Source organism: Tursiops truncatus, chromosome 18 (genome assembly GCF_011762595.2).
Source record: "Tursiops truncatus isolate mTurTru1 chromosome 18, mTurTru1.mat.Y, whole genome shotgun sequence".
Lineage (NCBI taxonomy): Eukaryota > Metazoa > Chordata > Mammalia > Artiodactyla > Delphinidae > Tursiops > Tursiops truncatus.
The window spans coordinates 66,611,315-66,630,877 of record NC_047051.1 but is presented as its reverse complement, the minus strand read 5'-3'; the positions used below and the strand labels follow the sequence as shown (position 1 = coordinate 66,630,877).

Below are 19,563 nucleotides of genomic sequence, written 5' to 3'. Positions count from 1 at the left end.
GTATCCCTACCACAATTAATATTTCTGTTCAAATGCATACTTAAGTATAGTTAAATACTTGTTGGACCTGAGAATCTTCCTTTCTTATTTTTGGGTTTCCTTATGTAGAATCACAATGCAGTTCATTAAAACTACTATGTGAATCCTACATTTAAATGTTTAGACCTGGTTTTTCATTATGCCTTGGTTGTGTTAAGTTAACGAAGTGGTTTCTGTCATGAGTTTTCCAGTTCTTTCTAGAGTTGAAATACCAACTCTCCTGTTTTTTGGTCAGTGAATGTTTTTAGTCCATTCAGGCTGCTGTAACAAAATACCACCAACTGGGTGGCTTGTAAACAGCAGATATTAATTGCTCGCGGTTCTGGAGCCTGGAAGTCTAGGATCAGGGTGCCAGTATGGTTGGGTGAGGGCCACGTCCCAGGTCACAGACTTCTCAGTGGTGTCCTCCCATGGCAGGAAGGGCCTGGGAGCTGTATAGGATCTCTTACAGGAGCACTAATGCCATTTATGAGGGCTCCATCCTCATGCCCTAATCACCCCAAAGGGCCCACCTACTAATACCATCACATTTGGAGTTAGGATTTCAACATATGCATTTGTGGGGGACACAGACATTTAGACCAGTACAGTGTATTAAGGATCCATTTCTTCCTTAGCACAACTTTACAGCCTCAGCTCTCTTTAACTGCAAACGTTAAATCAGTTTGGAGAGCAAATACACGTTTGTACCTGGGTGACACGTGGTTGTTTTGGAATATAAAAAAGATTATTATTTTGTCTTCCTTGCAGATTAAAATAGAATTGCCCACCCAGCTACATGAAAAGCACCACTTGCTGTTCACATTCTTCCACGTCAGCTGTGATAATTCAAGCAAAGGAAGCACAAAGAAGAAGGATGTTGTTGAAACACAAGGTTTGAATTTCATCATTCCTTTGATTGTTCACAACTTACACATCAGGTTCTTAAATTTTGTCTTGATTCTGAATTTGCATCCTTTTGTTAAGGTGTTTTTAGATGACGTTTGTAAGGGTAGCATGCCCGGCTCACATACGTCCATTTTATAGGAGATAATTTTAGAATTCTAATCCCAAAGAGGCCAGCGTACATTATAGACGCTGTTCTGCAGAGACTATATTCAGGGTCTTTTCAGTTTCTTACTGATTGGTATTAACAGTTCTTAAAGATCAGGCAATTTAGTAACATGGCTGTCTTCATACATTTTCCTACACTTACGGTGATTTTTTTGTTCTTTATTTCAACAGTTGGATATTCCTGGCTTCCTCTCCTGAAAGATGGAAGGGTGGTGACTAGCGAGCAGCACATCCCTGTCTCAGCCAATCTCCCATCCGGCTACCTTGGCTACCAGGAGCTTGGGATGGGCAGGGTACAGTACTTTAAGATTGGTTGATCGCAGTTCCTTCAGAAAGCATTAAAGATCAGCTAAAACAACAGTAACACACAAAAGCATGCAGTATTTTTGCCAGTCCCACATTTTGGTTTTAGTTATTCATTTTCAAGTAAACTTAGGCCACTGGAAGGCAGTGCTGTTAACAGTTATCACAATCTGGAATTACAGTTTGGGCATTTTATAAGCCCTGAACTAGCAGTACTTCAGCAGGGAAATGGAAACTTGGAGGTACTGTATGAGATGGAAGTTTGTCTCTGAAAACTAGCCGTGCTCAAATAAAGATAGGTTCTTAGAGTCATGCAAATGGTTAGGAATTATCTTCCAACTTATTGTAAGTCTAGTAAGCAAATCTCTCACCCACATGGTAGTCCACTCTGATACATTTCTGATTCGTTAGAGCTTGAATTTTCTCAGATTTCTCCAATTGGTTTGTTGGTTTTATATTCTTTTTAGCCATCTTAAGTGTTATAGACTTCAGTTTTATAACATGCTTAGTTAAGATCTGTTCTGTTTCATTGTGAATGGCTTTTAATATCTCTCTGCATTTAAATAGTGCCAGATTTGGGCCCATGTTATGAACAAATAGTTAAAATATTCCAAAATAAGGGTAAATCATATAACATTCAGTTATTATTCCTAGTCTGAACATGAGAAAAATAGAGGTTTCAGAAATAAAACTAAACACAAACAGATGATAGACCCTTTGCCTGTGCCAGGAATACTTACTATCCTATTTACTTTATCTGGTACCTTATGCCACGACTTTCGGAACCCTGAACTCAAGTTTGGTTAAGTCATTGGTAGTATTGGGAGTCTTTCCCTCTCAAATGGACAGTAATTCATACAGCTGCAAGTACACAGAAAAGGTAGCTTAGAATATCAGGAAGTAGGCAGAAACTAGTACTGGTTACATTCCTGCTGTGAGCCAGGCCTACATATCAAGTTACTGAGGCTGTCTGGCCTTCAGCACCTCATCAGTACCTTCACTGAAGATGATGTTTGAAGCTAATGTCACTAATCTGTTGGGATGTTTCTTCCCTCCATATGTTTTCAGCATTATGGTCCAGAAATTAAATGGGTAGATGGAAGCAAGCCACTGCTGAGAGTTTCAACTCACCTGGTTTCCACAGTGTATACTCAGGTAAGCGCTGTTCCATTAGAATTAGCAGTGATTGCTTTGTGAATGAGTTTGTGTGATTTTTTGGCAAAATAAAATCCTAATTGATATATTACATAGATATATTTTCACTCTATAAGTCCTTTTTTGAAGAAAGAAAGTGCATATAAGGTGCTCTCATGTAATGATATAAATGAATAGTACAAGTGACATTTCTCAACAGTTTTCCTCTTTTGTTGGAGGATCTTTGAAATCTTTTTTTAAATTTATTTTTATCTCTTTGATGCTTTCATTTTTATATGATATTTTATAGTCTAAATAAAACATACATGCTGCAAGAAGCAAATACTTCTGTTTCCACAGCAGATATGCTAATAAGCTTTCATTTTCTTGTCTTCTTTTATCTCCCCAGGATCAGCACTTCCATAATTTTTTCCAGTACTGTCAGAAAACCGAATCCGGAGCCCAAGCCTTAGGGAGCGAACTTGTAAAATACCTGAAGGTATCACATAGCTTTCTTAGTAACCCCTTTTTAATGAGTGTACAGTAGGTTGGGTTTTTTTATTTGGTGGTGAGTGAGGCTGCTCTTAGCTAGATGCCCTCACACTGATGGCATCTATATGGTTTTAGATAGTGGGAAGAAGTGGACTCGGAAATAATACCACTGTGATGTTCATTCCAGCCCCACATATCCTTTTCTCAGGCTGGACCTAAAACACATTATTCCTCATAGAAAACCACCCACTTAGAGGCCCTACCTGTGAGTGCTCACTGGGTGCAGAGCACAGTCACAGGCACATAAAAAGCAGTGACTTTAGTCCCACTGTTAAGTAACTTCTTATTCATTGTAGGGGACAACATAAACTTGGTGAATGCATGCTAGGTGGGCAAAAAACCCAGAAATGATGCACATAACCAACTCCAGCTTTGGGCAGGCTGGGGGGCTCCTGGAGTCATGGCACAGGGAGAGCAGGAGGGTTGGTCTAGGGGAGTTTCACCCAGAACCTGATTCTAGGGGAGCATTTCGAAAAAGGGCAATCTAAGCATGGGGACAAAATAGAAGAAATGTGAGAAGTGGAATTCGTTTGATTTAAGCAAGGAAAATGGAATGGGGATTCTGAAATCACTGCTCCAGGTCCCCTTTCAGCTATATCATAAGAGCCATGTGACTTGAATAAGAGCCTTTTATTCATTCTCTATTGCTGCTGTAACAAATTACAAAAAAATGGTGGCTTAAAACAACACAAATTTGTTTTCTTACACTTCCTGTAGGTCAGAGATCTGACACGGGTCTCACTGGGCTAAAACCAGGGTTTTATTAACAGGGCTGAGTTCCTTTCTGGAACTCTAGGGGTGAATCTATTTCCTGTCCTTTTCCAGCTCCTAAAGGCTGCACTCATTCCTTGGCTTGTGGCCCCTTCCTCCATCTCAAAGCCAACAATGTTGCATCTCTGAGCATTCTTCCCCCCACTCTCCTGCCTCCCTCTTCCGCTTTTAAGGATGCTTGTGATTACTTCAGGCCCACCTGGATAATCCAGCAGAGTCCCCTGTCTCAAGGCCAGCTAATCTGATTAGCAGCCTTAATTCCCCTTTGCCATGTAACACATTCACAGGTTCTGGGGTTTAGGACGTGGACATCTTTGCCCAGTAGTCTGCCTGCCGCTGTCTCCATTTGTTTAATTTCTTCCATCCTTATTTGGAACTAAGTGGAAACTTCTTGGGGTTGGTTTACTTTTAAAAAGGTAACACGAACTTTGCCATTCCACGTCTGTAGAGCCTGCATGCGATGGAAGGTCACGTGATGATCGCCTTCTTGCCCACCATCCTAAACCAGCTATTCCGTGTCCTCACCCGAGCAACCCAGGAGGAAGTCGCCGTCAACGTGACACGGTGAGAGAGGCAGAGAGAGGTGGATACTCTTCTTCCCTTTCAGTCTGTCCGCATCTGGAGCACAGTCATACGTATCTGGGATGCGAGTATGTGTTGAACATTATAGTTAAGAAATTTCTTTTGATCCCATATGCGGGGACCCCATCTGATTCCTTGTTTCCTCGTTTCCTGTGGTGCCAATAGCACCGTCATTGTTCTACTACTACTGTGATAATAATGAAATGTTTCCATTTTCACATTACTGTTCATTGCTTTATTCATTCCTGTGATGTGTAGGGTCATTATTCATGTGGTTGCCCAGTGCCATGAGGAAGGATTGGAGAGCCACTTGAGGTCATATGTTAAGGTATGTAAATGAAACTGCCCCGGTCATTTAAATCTGTGGCTCTCCAATTTTCCTTCTGAGGACTTACTTTTATTAATCTAGTCATTTGGGGATGTATTTGGGATGAAACTTAACACCTCTGCCTATAGCTGGTGCTTGCACCTGAACGTGGGGAAGTCCAGAGAGGGGCAGCCATTCCTTTATTTACTTGATTTCATTCTTTCAGCTACATTTCGTCCTTTTATGGGTTTTGCAAATAATGTGACCCAAATGACATAGAAATTGAAAGATGGGAAGGTTAGCTGTGGCCACCATCAAATTAGAAGACTATGAAGGAAAGTAAGAGGTGCCGTTAGGATAAACATCAACAAGTTTGTCATTTACATACAATATTTCGTGAACATGGTGGCCTTTACTGTTCTCAAAAGTTACACGTGTTCTATTTAACCTTCGACACCTCTGTGAATTATAGTTATGTATTAGTTTAAAAAGTAAAATTGGGGTGCTTTAGGGAATCAGTTCCTGAGTGTCATGCGACACATTGCTTAAAGCCCTTGGGAGGTGGAGTTCTGGGCTGGAGGAACCACCAGCTGAGTCAGGTGATCCACATGTTTTGATGGGCTCCCTGAAGACACCCTGGGCTCCCTCTTCCTGTCACATGACAACCACCCTTCCCACCTTCCGTTTCCACACCTCCTCTCCCACCCATGCAGTTGTATCTCAGTCCCAGATCTCCATCCTTTGGAGCCTCTCCAGCTTTCAGCCCAACTTGGAGAACCGGTGCATTAAAATATCTTTCCCTTTTCTTTGAAGTATGCTTATAAGGCTGAGCCATATATTGCTTCCGAATACAAGACGGTGCATGAAGAGCTGACCAAATCCATGACCACAATTCTCAAGCCTTCCGCCGATTTCCTCACCAGCAACAAACTACTTAAGGTATGTCAGGAGGGCCAGTGTGGCTCTGTGGTATTGAAACAAGAAAATTCAGACTTCATGGCCTGATCGATTTCACCCTCTTTGTGTGCTTTTGGAGACAATCACCACCTCCTAAAAGGGGGTAACAGAGTTAGTTCTTCAGTACCAACTTCGCTGCTTGTACTTGTGCTCGTAACAGAGCTGCAAGGTATTACTGTGTTCAAAGTTTCACAGTCATTATATTCAAACCATTGGAGGACACTGAGTTAGAGACTATAAAGGCAAGTGTCCACGGGTGGGACCCAACCGAGAGGAAAGGCCAGTGAGAATGAGCTGGCACCTCTGGTTGGCTGTGCCGTGCTGAGTGTCTGCTGAGTGTACGGCATTGTTTACTGTTGGACACGTGGAAGCGGGTGCATCTGCCTTGCACCTCTGCTCTGACAGCCATTCGCCAAGAGGCTCAGCTATGTTTTCAGGTCACACTTGTTTCACATCAGTGACATTGTCAGCCTAAGGGAGTAAATGTCTCACCTTCTGATTTGTTGTTTTCCTTACTGGATTCTTTTGTTTCTTTCAGTATTCATGGTTTTTCTTTGAAGTTTTGATCAAATCCATGGCTCAGCATTTGATAGAGAACTCCAAGGTTAAGGTATGTCACTTCCGCTCAGGGCTTACCTGGCAGTTCTTACGGGAAATTCTCTTTCATTGTGTTTGTAGCTAACACTTATTATTGCTTTCTATGTTCCAGTCACAGTACTGTTCTAGGGGCTTTCCAAGTAGTAAGTCATTTTGGCTGTATAACAACCCTATGGGGGAAGTACTAGTCTTATAGTTTTATAGATGAAGAAGGTGAGACCAGAGTGCTTGAGTTAACTACCCAGGATCCTGCAATGAATTGAGGGAGCCAGGCTTTGGGCCAGTCTGGCTCCAGAGCCCACACTCGTGGAGCTCTGTGTTATTAAATCCAGAGAAAAATAAGTCTTTTCCTTTGACTAGCTTAGAAATCTTCACATCTGCTGAAAAGGGAGTAGCAGTTTAAGCGTTCATTTCAAATGTAACTACCCAGTGTTCGTTAAGTGTCTTGAACATTGTAGAGATTTCTCAGCAACTTAGATGGGAAAGTCTGGTATGATCACACATCCTCTATGGCCAATTAGTGGACTCTGAGACAACTCCGTCTCCCCTGACGCATCCTCCCCATGGTGCCTGGGTGTGTGTGACCCTCTGGGTCCCCGTGCTGTCCCCTGGTTCCCACTGGTCTCTGCCATGAGATGAACAGACTCTGGCCTGATGCCCCCGCTGGCTGGCTGAGGCTCAGTGTAGATAAATGTTTATGGAATTCCAACGCAGTAAACCAAGGTGGCTGTGCACAGGATTGCTTCTGAGACTCTCGGAGTCCCGGAGTTGCTGTATGACTGGATTCTTACTGTGTCATAGCTGTACAGAAGCGGGGTGTTGGTGACTATGGCCGGGAGCAGCAGGCGCTCATGCGGGGAGCAGGAGTCCTGGGGCCCAGCAGCCTCCTCAATGCACGTGGGAAGGAGGGCGGAGCCCCAGGGAGGGAGGCTCAAGATCTAGGTCCCCTGGACAAGGGATCTGGATGGAGAGGAAGCCTGGGGAAAGGCTGGTGGATCTTGTCAGGTGGAAGGCTGGTGGTTCAGAACCTAAAGCTGTGCTTTTCTTCTAGTAGAGCTGGAGCCTGCTCAGGAGGTTTCCTTTCTTTTCTTTTTTCTTTTAAATCCAATTTTAGTGCACAGGGAGATGCCAGATGGAGGTGGGCCCTGCCTTCCACAGAGTAGCGCACCATCTAAATCTTGCCAGCACAGCCTGCCAAGGGAAAAATCTAGCAGATTGTCTACTTGGCAGTATGCAGCTAAACAGGCATGCACACACACACACATGTTATTTTGCCTTTCTGTTAAAAATGCCCTATACAGGACAGGCTCTAGGCCTGTCGTCGTCTGCTGGGGCTGCCATCACAAGTACTATACACCAGGGGACTTAAACAACAGAAGTTTATTTCCTTGTGATCCTGGAGGCTAGATGTCTTGAGATCAAGGTGTCTGTAGGGTTGGTTTCTCAGGAGGCCTCTCTCCGTGGCTTGTGGGTGGCCTTCTTCTCCCTGTGTCCTCGCATGGTCTTCTCTCTGTGTGTGTCTGTGTCCTAATCTCTTCTTAATCCTGCTGGATTAAGGCTCATCTTGATGACCTAATTTTAACTTAATTTCCTCTTTGAAGACCCTATCTCCAAATGCACTTACATTCTGAGGTAGGGTTAGGACTTCAATATACAAATTTGGGGGGGGAGGTTGGGAACAGGGACACAATTCAGTTCATAACTGAACTACTGGATTTTTCATCATTTTTGTCTTTAAATAAATGGGATCACTTCAGAGAGATTAGTAAACCTGATTATATTTTTAAAAAGAACTGATGTGTTCAGGAAGTATTCATTGAGCCCTTATTATATGACAGGCTCAGAGGTTACACGGTTAAATGTAGTATGATTTGTGCCCTCATGGAGTTCATGTGGGAAAGCGTGCAGTTAGACCACGGGAGCCATGTTCAAGGAGGTAAGGAACACTTTTGAAACATTCCTGAGAAGTATATTTATTTATTTGTTTATTTTTATTTTTTTATACAGCAGGTTCTTTAGTTATCTATTTTATACATATTAGTATATACATGTCAATCCCAATCTCCCAGTTCATCCCACCACCACCACCTGCCCCCCAACGTTGCCCCCTTGGTGTCCATGTTTGTTCTCTACATCTGTGTCTCTATTTCTGCCTTGAAAACCGGTTCATCTGTACCATTTTTCTAGATTCCACATATATGTGTTAATATACGATATTTGTTTTTCTCTTTCTAACTTAATTCACTCTGTATGACAGTATCTAGGTCCATCCACGTCTCTATAAATGACCCAGTTTCGTTCCTTTTTATACCTGACTAATATTCCATTGTATATATATACCACATCTTCTTTATCCATTCCTTTGTCGATAGGCACTTAGGTTGCTTCCATGACCTGGCTATTGTAAATAGTGCTGCAGTGAACATTGGGGTGCATGACTCTTTGTGAATTATGGTTTTCTCAGGGTATATGCCCAGTAGTGGGATTGCTTGGTCATATGGTAATTCTATTTTTAGTTTTTTAAGGAACCTCCATACTGTTCTCCATAGTGGCTGTATCAATTTACATTTCCACCAACAGTGCAGGAGGGTTCCCTTTTCTCCACACCCTCTCCACCATTTGTTCTTTGCAGATTTTCTGATGATGCCCATTCTAACTGGTGTGAGGTGATACCTCATTGTAGTTTTGATTTGCATTTCTCTAATAATTAGCGATGTTGAGCAGCTTTTCATGTGCTTCTTGGCCATCTGTATGTCTTCTTTGGAGAAATGTCTACTTAGGTCTTCTGCCCATTTTTGCATTGGGTTGTTTGTTTTTCTAATATTGAGCTGCATGAGCTGTTTATATATTTTGGAAATTAATCCTTTATCTATTGATTCAGTTGCAAATATTTTCTCCCATTCTGAGAGTTGTCTTTTCATCTTATTTATAGTTTCCTTTGCTTTGCAAAAGCTTTTAAATTTCATTAGGTCCCATTTGTTTATTTTTCTTTTTGTTTCCGTTACTCTAGGAGGTGGGTCAGAAAAGATCTTGCTGTGATTTATGTCAAAGAGTGTTCTTCCTGTGTTTTCCTCTAAGAGTTTTATAGTGCCAGGTCTTACATTTAGGTCTTTAATCCATTTTCAGTTTATTTTTGTGTATGGTGTTAGGGGGTGTTCTAATTTCATTCTTTTACATGTAGCTGTCCAGTTTTCCCAGCACCACTTATTGAAGAGACTGTCTTTTCTCCATTGTATATCCTTGCCTCCTTTATCATGGATTAGTTGACCATAGGGGCATGGGTTTATCTCTGGACTTTCTATCCTGTTCCTTTGATCTATATTTCTGTTTTTCTGCCAGTACCATATTGTCTTGATTACTGTAGCTTTGTAGTGTAGTCTGAAGTCAGAGAGTCTGATTCCTCCAACTCTGTTTTTTTCCCTCAAGATTGCTTTGGCTATTTGGGGTCTTTTGTGTCTCCATACAACTTTTAAGATCTTTTGTTCTAGTTCTGTAAAAAATGCCATTGGTAATTTGATAGGGATTGCATTGAATCTGTATATTGCTTTGGGCAATATTGATTCTTCCAATCCAAGAGCATGGTATATCTCTCCATCTGTTTGTGACATCTTTGATTTCTTTCATCAGTGTCTTTTAGTTTTCTGAGCACAAGTCTTTTACCTCCTTAGGAAGATTTATTCCTAGGTATTTTATTCTTTTTGTTGCAATGGTGAATGGGATTGTTTTCTTAATTTCTCTTTCTGAACTTTCTTTATTAGTGTATAGGAATGCAAGAGATTTCTGTACATTAATTTGGTATCCTGCAACTTTACCAAATTCATTGATTAGCTCTAGTAGTTTTCTGGTGGCATCTTTAGGATTCTCTATGTATAGTATCATGTCATCTGCAAACAGTGACAGTTTTACTTCTTCTTTTCCAATTTGAATTCCTTTTATTTCTTTTTCTTCTCTGATTGCCGTGGGTAGGACTTCCAAAACTATGTTGAATAATAGTGGCAAGAGTGAACATCCTTGTCTTATTGCTGATCTTAGAGGAAATGCATTCGGTTTTTCCCCATTGAGAGTGATGTTGGCTATGGGTTTGTTGTATATGGCCTTTTAGGTAGGTTCTCTCCATGCCCACTTTCTGGAGATTTTTATCATAAATGGGTGTTGAATTTTGTCAAAAGCTTTTTCTGCATCTGTTGAGATGATCATATGGTTTTTATCCTTCAGTTTGTTAATATGGTGTATCACATTGATTGATTTGCATATATTGAAGAATCCTTGCATCGCTGGGATAAATCCCACTTGATCATGGTGTATGATCCTTTTAATGTGTTGTTGGATTCTGTTTGCTAGTATTTTGTTGAGGATTTTTGCATCTATATTCATCAGTGATATTGGTTTGTAATTTTCTTTATTTGTAGTATCTCTGTCTGGTTTTGGTATTAGGGTGATGGTGGCCTTGTAGAATGAGTTTGGGAGTGTTCCTTCCTCTACAATTTTTTGGAAGATTTTGAGAAGGATAGGTGTTAGCTCTTCTCTAAATGTTTGATAGAATTCACCTGTGAAGCCATCTGGTCCTAGACTCTTGTTTGTTGGAAGATTTTTAATCACAGTTTCAATTTCATTACTTGTGTTTGGTCTTTCATATTTTCTATTTCTTCCTGGTTCAGTCTTGGAAGGTTATACCTTTTTAAGAATTTGTCCATTTCTTCTAGGTTGTCCATTTTATTGGCATATGGTTGCTTGTAGTAATCTCTCATGATCCTTTGTATTTCTGCAGTGTCAGTTGTTACTTCTCCTATTTCATTTCTAATTCTGTTGATTTGAATCTTTTCCCTTTTTTTCTTGATGAGTCTGGCTAATAGTTTGTCAATTTTATTTATCTTCTCAAAGAACCAGCTTTTAGTTTTATTGATCTCTGATATCGTTTCCTTCATTTCTTTCTCATTTATTTCTGCTTTGGTCTTTATGGTTTCTTTGCTTCTACTTTGGGTTTTGTTTGTTCTTCTTTCTCTAGTTCCCTTAGGTGTAAGGTTAGATTGTTTATTTGAGATGTTTCTTGTTCCTTGAGGCAGGATTGTATTGCTATGAACTTACAGCTGCTTTTGCTGCATCCCATAGGTTTTGGATCATCATCTTTTCATTGTCATTTGTCTCTAGGTATTTTTTGATTTCCTCTTTGATTTCTTCAGTGATCTCTTGATTATTTAGTAACCTATTGTTTAGCCTCCAAGTGTTTGTGTTTTTTAAGTTTTTTCCCCTGTAATTTCTGATCTCATAGTGTTGTGGTCGGAAAGGGTGCTTGATATGATTTTAAGTTTCTTAAATTAACTGAGGCTTGATTTGTGACCCAAGATATGATCTATCCTGGAGAATGTTCCGTGTGCACTTGAGAAGAAAGTGCAATCTGCTGTTTTTGGATGGAATGTCCTATAAATATCAATTAAATCTATCTGGTCTATTGTGTCATTTAAAGCTTGTGTATTTTTTATTAATTTTTTGTCTGGATGATCTGTCCATTGATGTAAGTGAGGTGTTAAAGTCCCCCACTCTTACTGTGTTACTGTCGATTTCCTCTTTTATAGCTGTTAGCATTTGCCTTATGTATTGAGTGCTCCTATGTTGGGTGCATATATATTTATAATTATTATATCTTCTTCTTGGATTGATCCTTTGATCATTAGGTCGTGTCCTTCCTTGTCTCTTATAACATTCTTTATTTTAAAGTCTATTTTCTCTGATAGGAGAATTGCTACTCCAGCTTTCTTTTGATTTTCATTTGCATAGAATATCTTTTTCCATCCCCTAACTTTCAGTCTGTATGTGTCCCTAGGTCTGAAGTGGGTCTCTTGGTAGACAGCATATATATGGGCCTTGTTTTTGTATCAGTTCAGTCAGTCTATGTCTTTTGGTTGGAGCATTTAATCCATTTACATTTAAGGTAATTATCAATATGCATGTTCCTGTTACCATTTTCTTAATTGTTTTGGGTTTGTTTTCGTAGGTCTTTTCCTTCTCTTGTGTTTCCTGCCTAGAGAAGTTCCTTTAGCATTTGTTGTAAAGCTGGTTTAGTGGTGCTGAATTCTCTTAGCTTTTGCTTGTCTATAAAGCTTTTGATTTCTCTGTCAAATCTGAATGAGATCCTTGCTGGGTAAAGTAATCTTGGTTGTAGGTCCTTCCCTTTCATTGCTTTAAATATATCGTGCCATTCCCTTCTGGCTTGTAGAGTTTCTGCTGAGAAATCAGCTGTTAACCTTATGGGAGTTCACTTGTATGTTATTTGTCGTTTTTCCCTGCTGCTTTTTTTTTTTTTTTTTTGCGGTACGCGGGCCTCTCACAGTTGCGGCCTCTCCTGTTGTGGAGCACAGGCTCCGGATGTGCAGGCTCAGCGGCCATAGCTCACAGGCCCAGCCGCTCCACAGCATGTGGGATCTTCCCGGACCGGGGCACGAACCCGTGTCCCCTGCATCAGCAGGTGGACTCTCAACCACTGCACCACCAGGGAAGCCCTTCCCTGCTGCTTTTAATAATTTTTCTTTGTCTTTAATCCTTGTCAGTTTGATTACTGTGCGTCTCAGCATGTTTCTCCTTGGGTTTATCCTGCCTGGGACTCTCTGCACTTCCTGGACTTGGGTGGCCATTTCCTTTCCCATGTTAGGAAAGTTTTTGACTATAATCTCTTCAAATATTTTCTCAGGTCCTTTCTCTTTCTCTTCTCCTTCTGGGACCCCTATAATGCAAATGTTGTTGAGTTTAATGTTGTCCCAGAGGTCTCTTAGGCTGGCTTCATTTCTTTTCATTCTTTTTTCTTTATTCTGTTCCATTGCAGTGAATTCCACCCTTCTGTCTTCCAGGTCACTTATGTGTTCTTCTGCCTCAGTTATTCTGCTATTGATTCCTTCCAGTGTGTTTTTCATTTCAGTTATTGTATTAATCATCTCTGTTTGTTTGTTTTTTAATTCTTCTAGGTGTTTATCCTTTAGTTCTCCAAGTCTTTGTTAAACATTTCTTGCATCTTCTCGACCTTTGCCTCCTTTCTTTTTCTGAGGTCCTGGATCATCTTCAGTATCATTATTCTGAGTTCTTTTTCTGGAAGGTTGCCTATCTCCACCTTATTTAGTTGTTTTTCTGGGTTTTTATCTTGTTCCTTCATCTGGGACATAGTCCTCTGCCTTTTCATTTTGTTTATCTTTCTGTGAATGTGGTTTTCTTTCCACAGGCTACAGGATTGTAGTTCATCTTGCTTCTGTCTGCCCTCTTGTGGATGAGGCTATCTGAGAGGTTTGTGCAAGCTTCCTCATGGGAGGGACTGGTTGAGAAGTATATTTAAAATCAACTATCAGTGTCATCTATCTGAGAACTGTGATAAAAAATTAATAAAGGAATTTAATTGTGTGTGATCTTTTCTCAAGATGGCAAATTAAACCGTAGAACTTTAGGGTCAGTAGGGACCAGAAAGCTAACTTCTTGTCCAACTCCTCCCTTATTTCACAGAGGTAGAGATGGAAGTCTGTACCCATGAAGTGACCTGCCCAGGGTCACACAATTGAGCAGAGCCAAGAGTCATGCTAGAGGCAGGATCAGCCTATCTCAAGTGTTCTGCCATTCCCAGCCTATAACCCCATTCTCCAACGCCACGAGGGAATAGTGTGTACTTGGAACTTTACACAAAGCACTCAGATGCTGCCATGCAGAACCTTTTCTGTAAGTTAATTATATCTTGGTCTCAAAACAGCATTCAGACAGTTTTTAGAAGTAGTTTATTTTAAAATTATCCAGTTTGCAAAGAAACACAGGCATCCAAAAGGAGAAAGCTTAATCGCAGCATAATTTACTATAAAAAGAGATTCAAAACACCAGCTCCCCACTTTGGGGAGTTTGACATTATTCACTTTTAGAGGGTCTCTCCTGTGGCTTCTGCTTCCATGTCACCCAAGATAACATCCTTCCCCTAAATCATGCCGCCCTTCCCCTAAACCACACCTTGATCTAGGAACTTCTCTCAGTTTTTGAAGCGTGCATTAACTTTGCCTCATATCTTAGGAGTAATGAGTTTTTATGTTTGAATTATTTATTTTAATGTTTGTCTTATATTTACATATTAAGAATTGCATGTCCTAGTCCCTGATCCCTGTGTTCTGGATTTAGGGAACAAGTTCATAGTCACCATTTCTGTACCACTTGTGATTTCCAGAATCATGATCAGATCCCCTCAGAGTTTTTCTGTTTTTAGGCTGAAGGTTGTCAGTATAATCCAATGTGTTTATAATCCCGACCTTGACTTTCTTCCTCATTGGTGAGTCTGTCTTAAAGTGCCATGAACAGGCACACAACTGTCTTGTAGGGGCACCTGGGCCATGGATTCATGTAAGAGCCAGATGTTGCTTTCAGTGTTGCTGAAAGCCCTGCCCAAGGATATCTGCCGTGGATCAGCATTTGGGGGCATAGTGTGTCTTGAACTGAGGCCTTCATTTTCCAGTCCCGGTGCTGGCAGGGTTGTTCCATCTGATGCCCATATATGAGGAGGGATAAATCTGCACGCTGTTGTACCGAAGATGAAGGCAACCATGTATATATGTCCACCTTCCCGTCCGCGGCCAAGCAAACTACACTTTGCTACACTTGCGGAGGAGAGCTGTGAATCGGAGCCTCTCTGAACTAGCATCTAAAGTAATCAATTTCTTTACTACCGCAGATGAACCTGCAAAGTTTGGATTGATAACATATGACTGTGCCAAACTTGAGTGTTTTATAGGTGAGGTCCTTAGAATTTGTAATAAGCAGTTTTTGAGAAAGATACAAAACAGGCCTCATTGGGGCTTACTGAGGAGTTCCCACTCTGCCTCTAAGGTCAGCATATTTTAGGTGTGTTTTTTCTGTCATTTATTTTTAGCAACTGTAATTTCAGCAGACTCATTTTGAGTTTCCTTCCCTCCCATACTGAATCACGCAAATTGTTAGCATTCCACAGGTGTTCCTCGGGGAAGCTGGAAACCTGGCAGTGGACAGGTTGAATATCTACCTTTAAGTGTCAGTTGTTTAGCTTTCAACCATTTTCTGTCTTAATTGAGGAAGGAAAGAGCTTTCATTTGAAGAGTGAACAAAAGGGTGGTATATGGTTCATGTTCTAAGTGTACTGCCTGGACTTCCTCTAAACCATATGTGTGAACTCTATACATACATGATGGCAGAACAGTAATAGCCATACTTCCATCCATGAGTCATTGTTTCAAATAGTGTTTGTTCTGTGCAGAGCACTGAGGAGAAATGCAGGTAGAGTGGAGGGTGCGTCCTCAACCTTGAAGCTCACAGAGTCCTTGGAGAAGGAGAACATGCTGTCAGAGGAGAGTGCAGGAAGGTGTACAAGCTCCAACGTGGTAGATTCACGTGGAGCTGGAGCTGGAACTTTACCTGGGCCTAGAAGGATTATTTTGGGGAGCTTTGTGGCCAAGCAGCAGACGATTTGGTAGAGACCATAGAAAGGCAGGGTAGTGACAAGATGAAAGAGAGTGTAAATGTTAGCAGAGTGATTGGGAAACTTTTGTATCAATGAGTCTCCCTTCCTCCTGGAGTTTAAATAGTCTGTGGAACAGATTAATGCATCTGTCATTGTTTATATGTCTTTTATTTATTTATTTTTTTTAGCTCTCTAAATGACATTTTCTGGTGATGCTGATGAAGATCTAGCATTGGGAGGGAAGAGGTAGGCTTGAGGATGAGGACACAAACCATTATGAATGAATAAGAGAGGATATTAAGACAGAACCAATAATTTGACCCAGCAATTATACTTCTAAAGTATTTACCAAAGAGAAATGAAAACAGATATCCACACAAAGACCTGTATGCAAATGTGCATAGCAGTTTTATTCATAGGAGCCAAAAACTGGAAATGTCCATTAACTGGTGAATGATAGACAGGTTGTGGTAACTCCATACAATGAAATACTACTTAGTAATAAAAAGGAACAAAGTATTGATTTGATTTCCATCCAGTAACACAGATGGATCTCGAAAGCATTATGTTATGTGAAGGAGGTCACTGTGGTCACATATACACGATACACTATACACTGTATGTGTTCATTTATATGACATTCTAGAAAAAGGTAAACTACAGGGACAGAAAACAGAGCAGTGGTTTCCAGGGGCCAGCGTGGGGGAGGGGATTCAAAGGGACAAGAGGAATTTTTTTGTTTTTTTTTTTTGCGGTACGCGGGCCTCTCACTGTTGTGGCCTCTCCCGTTGCGGAGCACAGGCTCCGGACACGCAGGCTCAGCGGCCATGGCTCACGGGCCCAGCTGCTCTGCGGCACGTGGGATCTTCCCAGACCGGGGCACAATCCTGTGTCCCCTGCATCGGCAAGTGGACTCTCAACCACTGCACCACCAGGGAAGCCCAAGAGGAAGTTTTTTGGGTGATAGAAATGGACTGTATCTTGGCTGTGGTAGTGGTTACACAGCTGTATTCATTTGTCCAGATGAACCCAACTGTGTACCTTAAAAGGGTGAATTTTAATGTATGTAAATTAAACCTCAATAAATCTGACTTAGAATGTAGTAAAGTCAGATTGAATGGGGGATAAAAGGCCACCTGGATATTAAGTGTGAGCGTACAGTAGAATGGAGCTTTCCAAAGAGAGAATCGGGGCATGGTTTACCAGGGAAGGTGGAGGTGATCAGTTTTCTTGGGAGATCTTATGCTTTAGGGCTATGGGTTCAGCTGCTGTGACAGAGATCTAAAGTAATATTGACACACAAGAGAAAAAGTTTATTTCTTCTCACCTCAAAGTCCAGGGTAGTATGGGGGTTCCATTCCACAGAGTTACAGAGGCCCAGACTCCTTCCATTTCCCTCCTTTGTCTACCTGGAGGGCTGCTCGTCCTCCTGATCTGAATGGGTCACCCCCATGCCCACGTGAGCCAGCACGAAGGGGAGGGCAGCCTTTTCCCTGTAAGGATATGGCACCAGCAGGGTGCAGAGAGAAGTAAACACAGAAAGGTTAGAGAGAAGACCGAGTTCTGCAGATGAAAACGAGGACACGGGAGAAGGAAAGAACTTGCAGGACAAAAGAGAGAAGTGATGTAGGGATTCCAGTGAGAGGGAGTAACTTGAGACTGCTGGAAATGTCATTGGCAAATTTCTTGTCTATCCCATTACTTTTCTGTTGTTACTGTCGTTTGCTAAGCCAGGAGAATGAAGTTTATTAACTAGTAGTCTTATTTATTGTTAACACTGAGCAGTGAAATGGCCTGTAGAAGAGAGGTCTCTACACCCAGGAGAGTAGAACACAGCAAGGAGCACAGCACTGAACGCGTGAAGGCTTTTGGATGTCCTTGCGCAGTGGGCAGCGACTTGGGCGGCAGTGGATGCGGCACCCAGATGATGTAGGACATGGTATAGCCCCTCGCTGGCGTCTGTGGAGACGTGGCTGTCAGCAGCAGGGCCCGCAGGGCCCTTCGCTTCAAGGCTGAGTGTGGGTCATCAGGGAGATCCCACTGAGGCCAGGGGTCTGGTGGCAGGAGCTGAGCAGCCAGCAGGAGGGCATGAAGGTGTCGGGCTGACAGCAGGGTGGGGGGCATGGGGCGCAGCAGGTGGGCTGGAGGAGGCAGATCAGGTGTGGGCAGGTGCTGGGCCGGCAGACCGAGCACCGGCAGCCCTTGTTGGAGGCATAGATGGTTGTGGCCGGGCCACTGTGGACGCTGCAGCATTACCAAAGGGAGATCCGGCTGCAGGACATGGTCAGGAGGTAGGTTTCGTTTGGCTGAGAAGTCTCCTGCTGTCTTAGTGTCTGTCCTCTCCTGAGCCAGCGCTTATAACACTCACTCCCCTAGATATCAGCTCATTAGCCTAGATCATGTTCTTCCATCTCAGTTTATAATAATCTCCATAAAGTCATCTCATTACCTCAGTCTTTATTACCCTTCAATGTGTGTCTTGCCTCATTGCTTTGTTGCCAAATGAGGACTCTAGACAATAGCTGTTTGTCACTGCAGGGAGAGCTTTATCTCACCATTAAAAAAATTTTATTATAGAAATTTTTAAAAAGAAAAAGAAAGGGAATAGTTTCATGAATCTCATGTGCCTCTCACCCACCCAGCTTCAACAGTTATCAACACTCTGCCATTCTTGCTTTAGGTATCCACCCTCATACTTCTTTTTTCCTAGAGTATTTTTAAAGCAGTTCCCCAATATTTTATCATTTCATCTATAAAACTAGTGTATAATATCCAATGGATAAAGCCTTAAAAAAGAATAACCATTGCACCATATGACACTCAATAAAGTTAGAAATATTTCTCTATTATCATCCAACACCCCATCTGTATTCCGTTTCCCCCAGGTGTCTTAAAAATGTCATTTTACAGTTGGTCTGAATCAGGATCTAAACATAGTCCACACACTGCATTGGGTTGATGTGTCTCTGAAGTTTCTTGGATCCTCACACTGTTTCCTCTCCATTTGTTTGTTTCTTTAATGCAGTGTATTTGTTGAAGAAAGTAGACCATTTGTCCTGCAGAATTTTCCATATTCTAGATTTGGCCAGTTGTAACCTTGCAGTGATACGTGACATGATTCTCTGTACCCTCTGTATCCTGTACCCTTGTGTAGTGATATCTAGAGGCTTAATTCCATCCAGGTTTGATTTTCTTTGTGGCAAGGATACACCTTGGCTGGTGCTACTGTATCACGTCAGAGGCATAGGAGTCTGGTTGTCCCACTTTTAGTTATAATAATATTGACTAATGGGTTCCATTCGGTCCACCCCATGCTGCCATTATAGAGTTCCCCGTCCACTTTTCATGGTTTAAGCAGCTGTTGACTCAGCCCCATGCTGTAGGCTTTTCTTGGGAGACCTCTTTTTTAGGAATGGCCAGCTTAGGTAGCTGGCGGTCATGCCTGGTGGTTAGAGTTGGCCTTACCTGGGTTCCTGGAAGCTGATCATCTGTTGAGGCTGACACCTCAGGATATAGAGTTACTGGTTTGCACATATGGAACAAAGTCCTTTTGGAATTTAAAATTTTACTCTTCTGTTTTTGAAAGTAGGTAAAGTTCCATTTCTTATGACTTGATCCTTCCCTCACTGGATTCTTGAGTTTATGTACATTTACAAAGATTGTCTTGTTATTGGTTTGAGAACTGAGATTATTACAAAGCTGGCATTTCAAAATTTCATAGTAGGTTCTGGTATTTAATGCATAAAATAATGCATGCTTTCATAGCATAAATACCTAGGCTCCAGTTCTAGTTTTACAAAATACTATTTGTTTGATATTAGGA

At 41.6% G+C, this 19,563-nt stretch overlaps 2 protein-coding genes across 34 annotated transcripts in view; one reads left to right on the top strand and one right to left on the bottom strand.

Annotated features, from left to right (window-relative positions):
- Window positions 1-19,563, top strand: part of DOCK9 (dedicator of cytokinesis 9) — a 326,031-nt gene that overhangs the window by 231,890 nt on the left and 74,578 nt on the right. For all 33 annotated transcript variants that reach the window (XR_002173395.3, XR_002173394.3, XR_012327751.1 and 30 more), the window contains 8 exons: window positions 790-913; window positions 1,264-1,385; window positions 2,464-2,550; window positions 2,939-3,028; window positions 4,301-4,416; window positions 4,693-4,762; window positions 5,555-5,680; window positions 6,237-6,308. Coding sequence is in view for 28 of the 33 variants with exons in the window: in XM_019920847.3 (XP_019776406.1) it covers window positions 790-913; window positions 1,264-1,385; window positions 2,464-2,550; window positions 2,939-3,028; window positions 4,301-4,416; window positions 4,693-4,762; window positions 5,555-5,680; window positions 6,237-6,308 (807 nt within the window). In the remaining 5 variants the exon portion in view is untranslated. The remainder of the gene's footprint in view (window positions 1-789; window positions 914-1,263; window positions 1,386-2,463; window positions 2,551-2,938; window positions 3,029-4,300; window positions 4,417-4,692; window positions 4,763-5,554; window positions 5,681-6,236; window positions 6,309-19,563) is intronic.
- Window positions 17,747-17,989, bottom strand: LOC109547572 (keratin-associated protein 3-1-like; the record flags this gene model as incomplete). The annotated part of the gene is made up of 1 exon (XM_019920810.2): window positions 17,747-17,989. A coding segment is annotated over one exon (243 nt), but the record flags the coding sequence as incomplete, so codon positions are not given.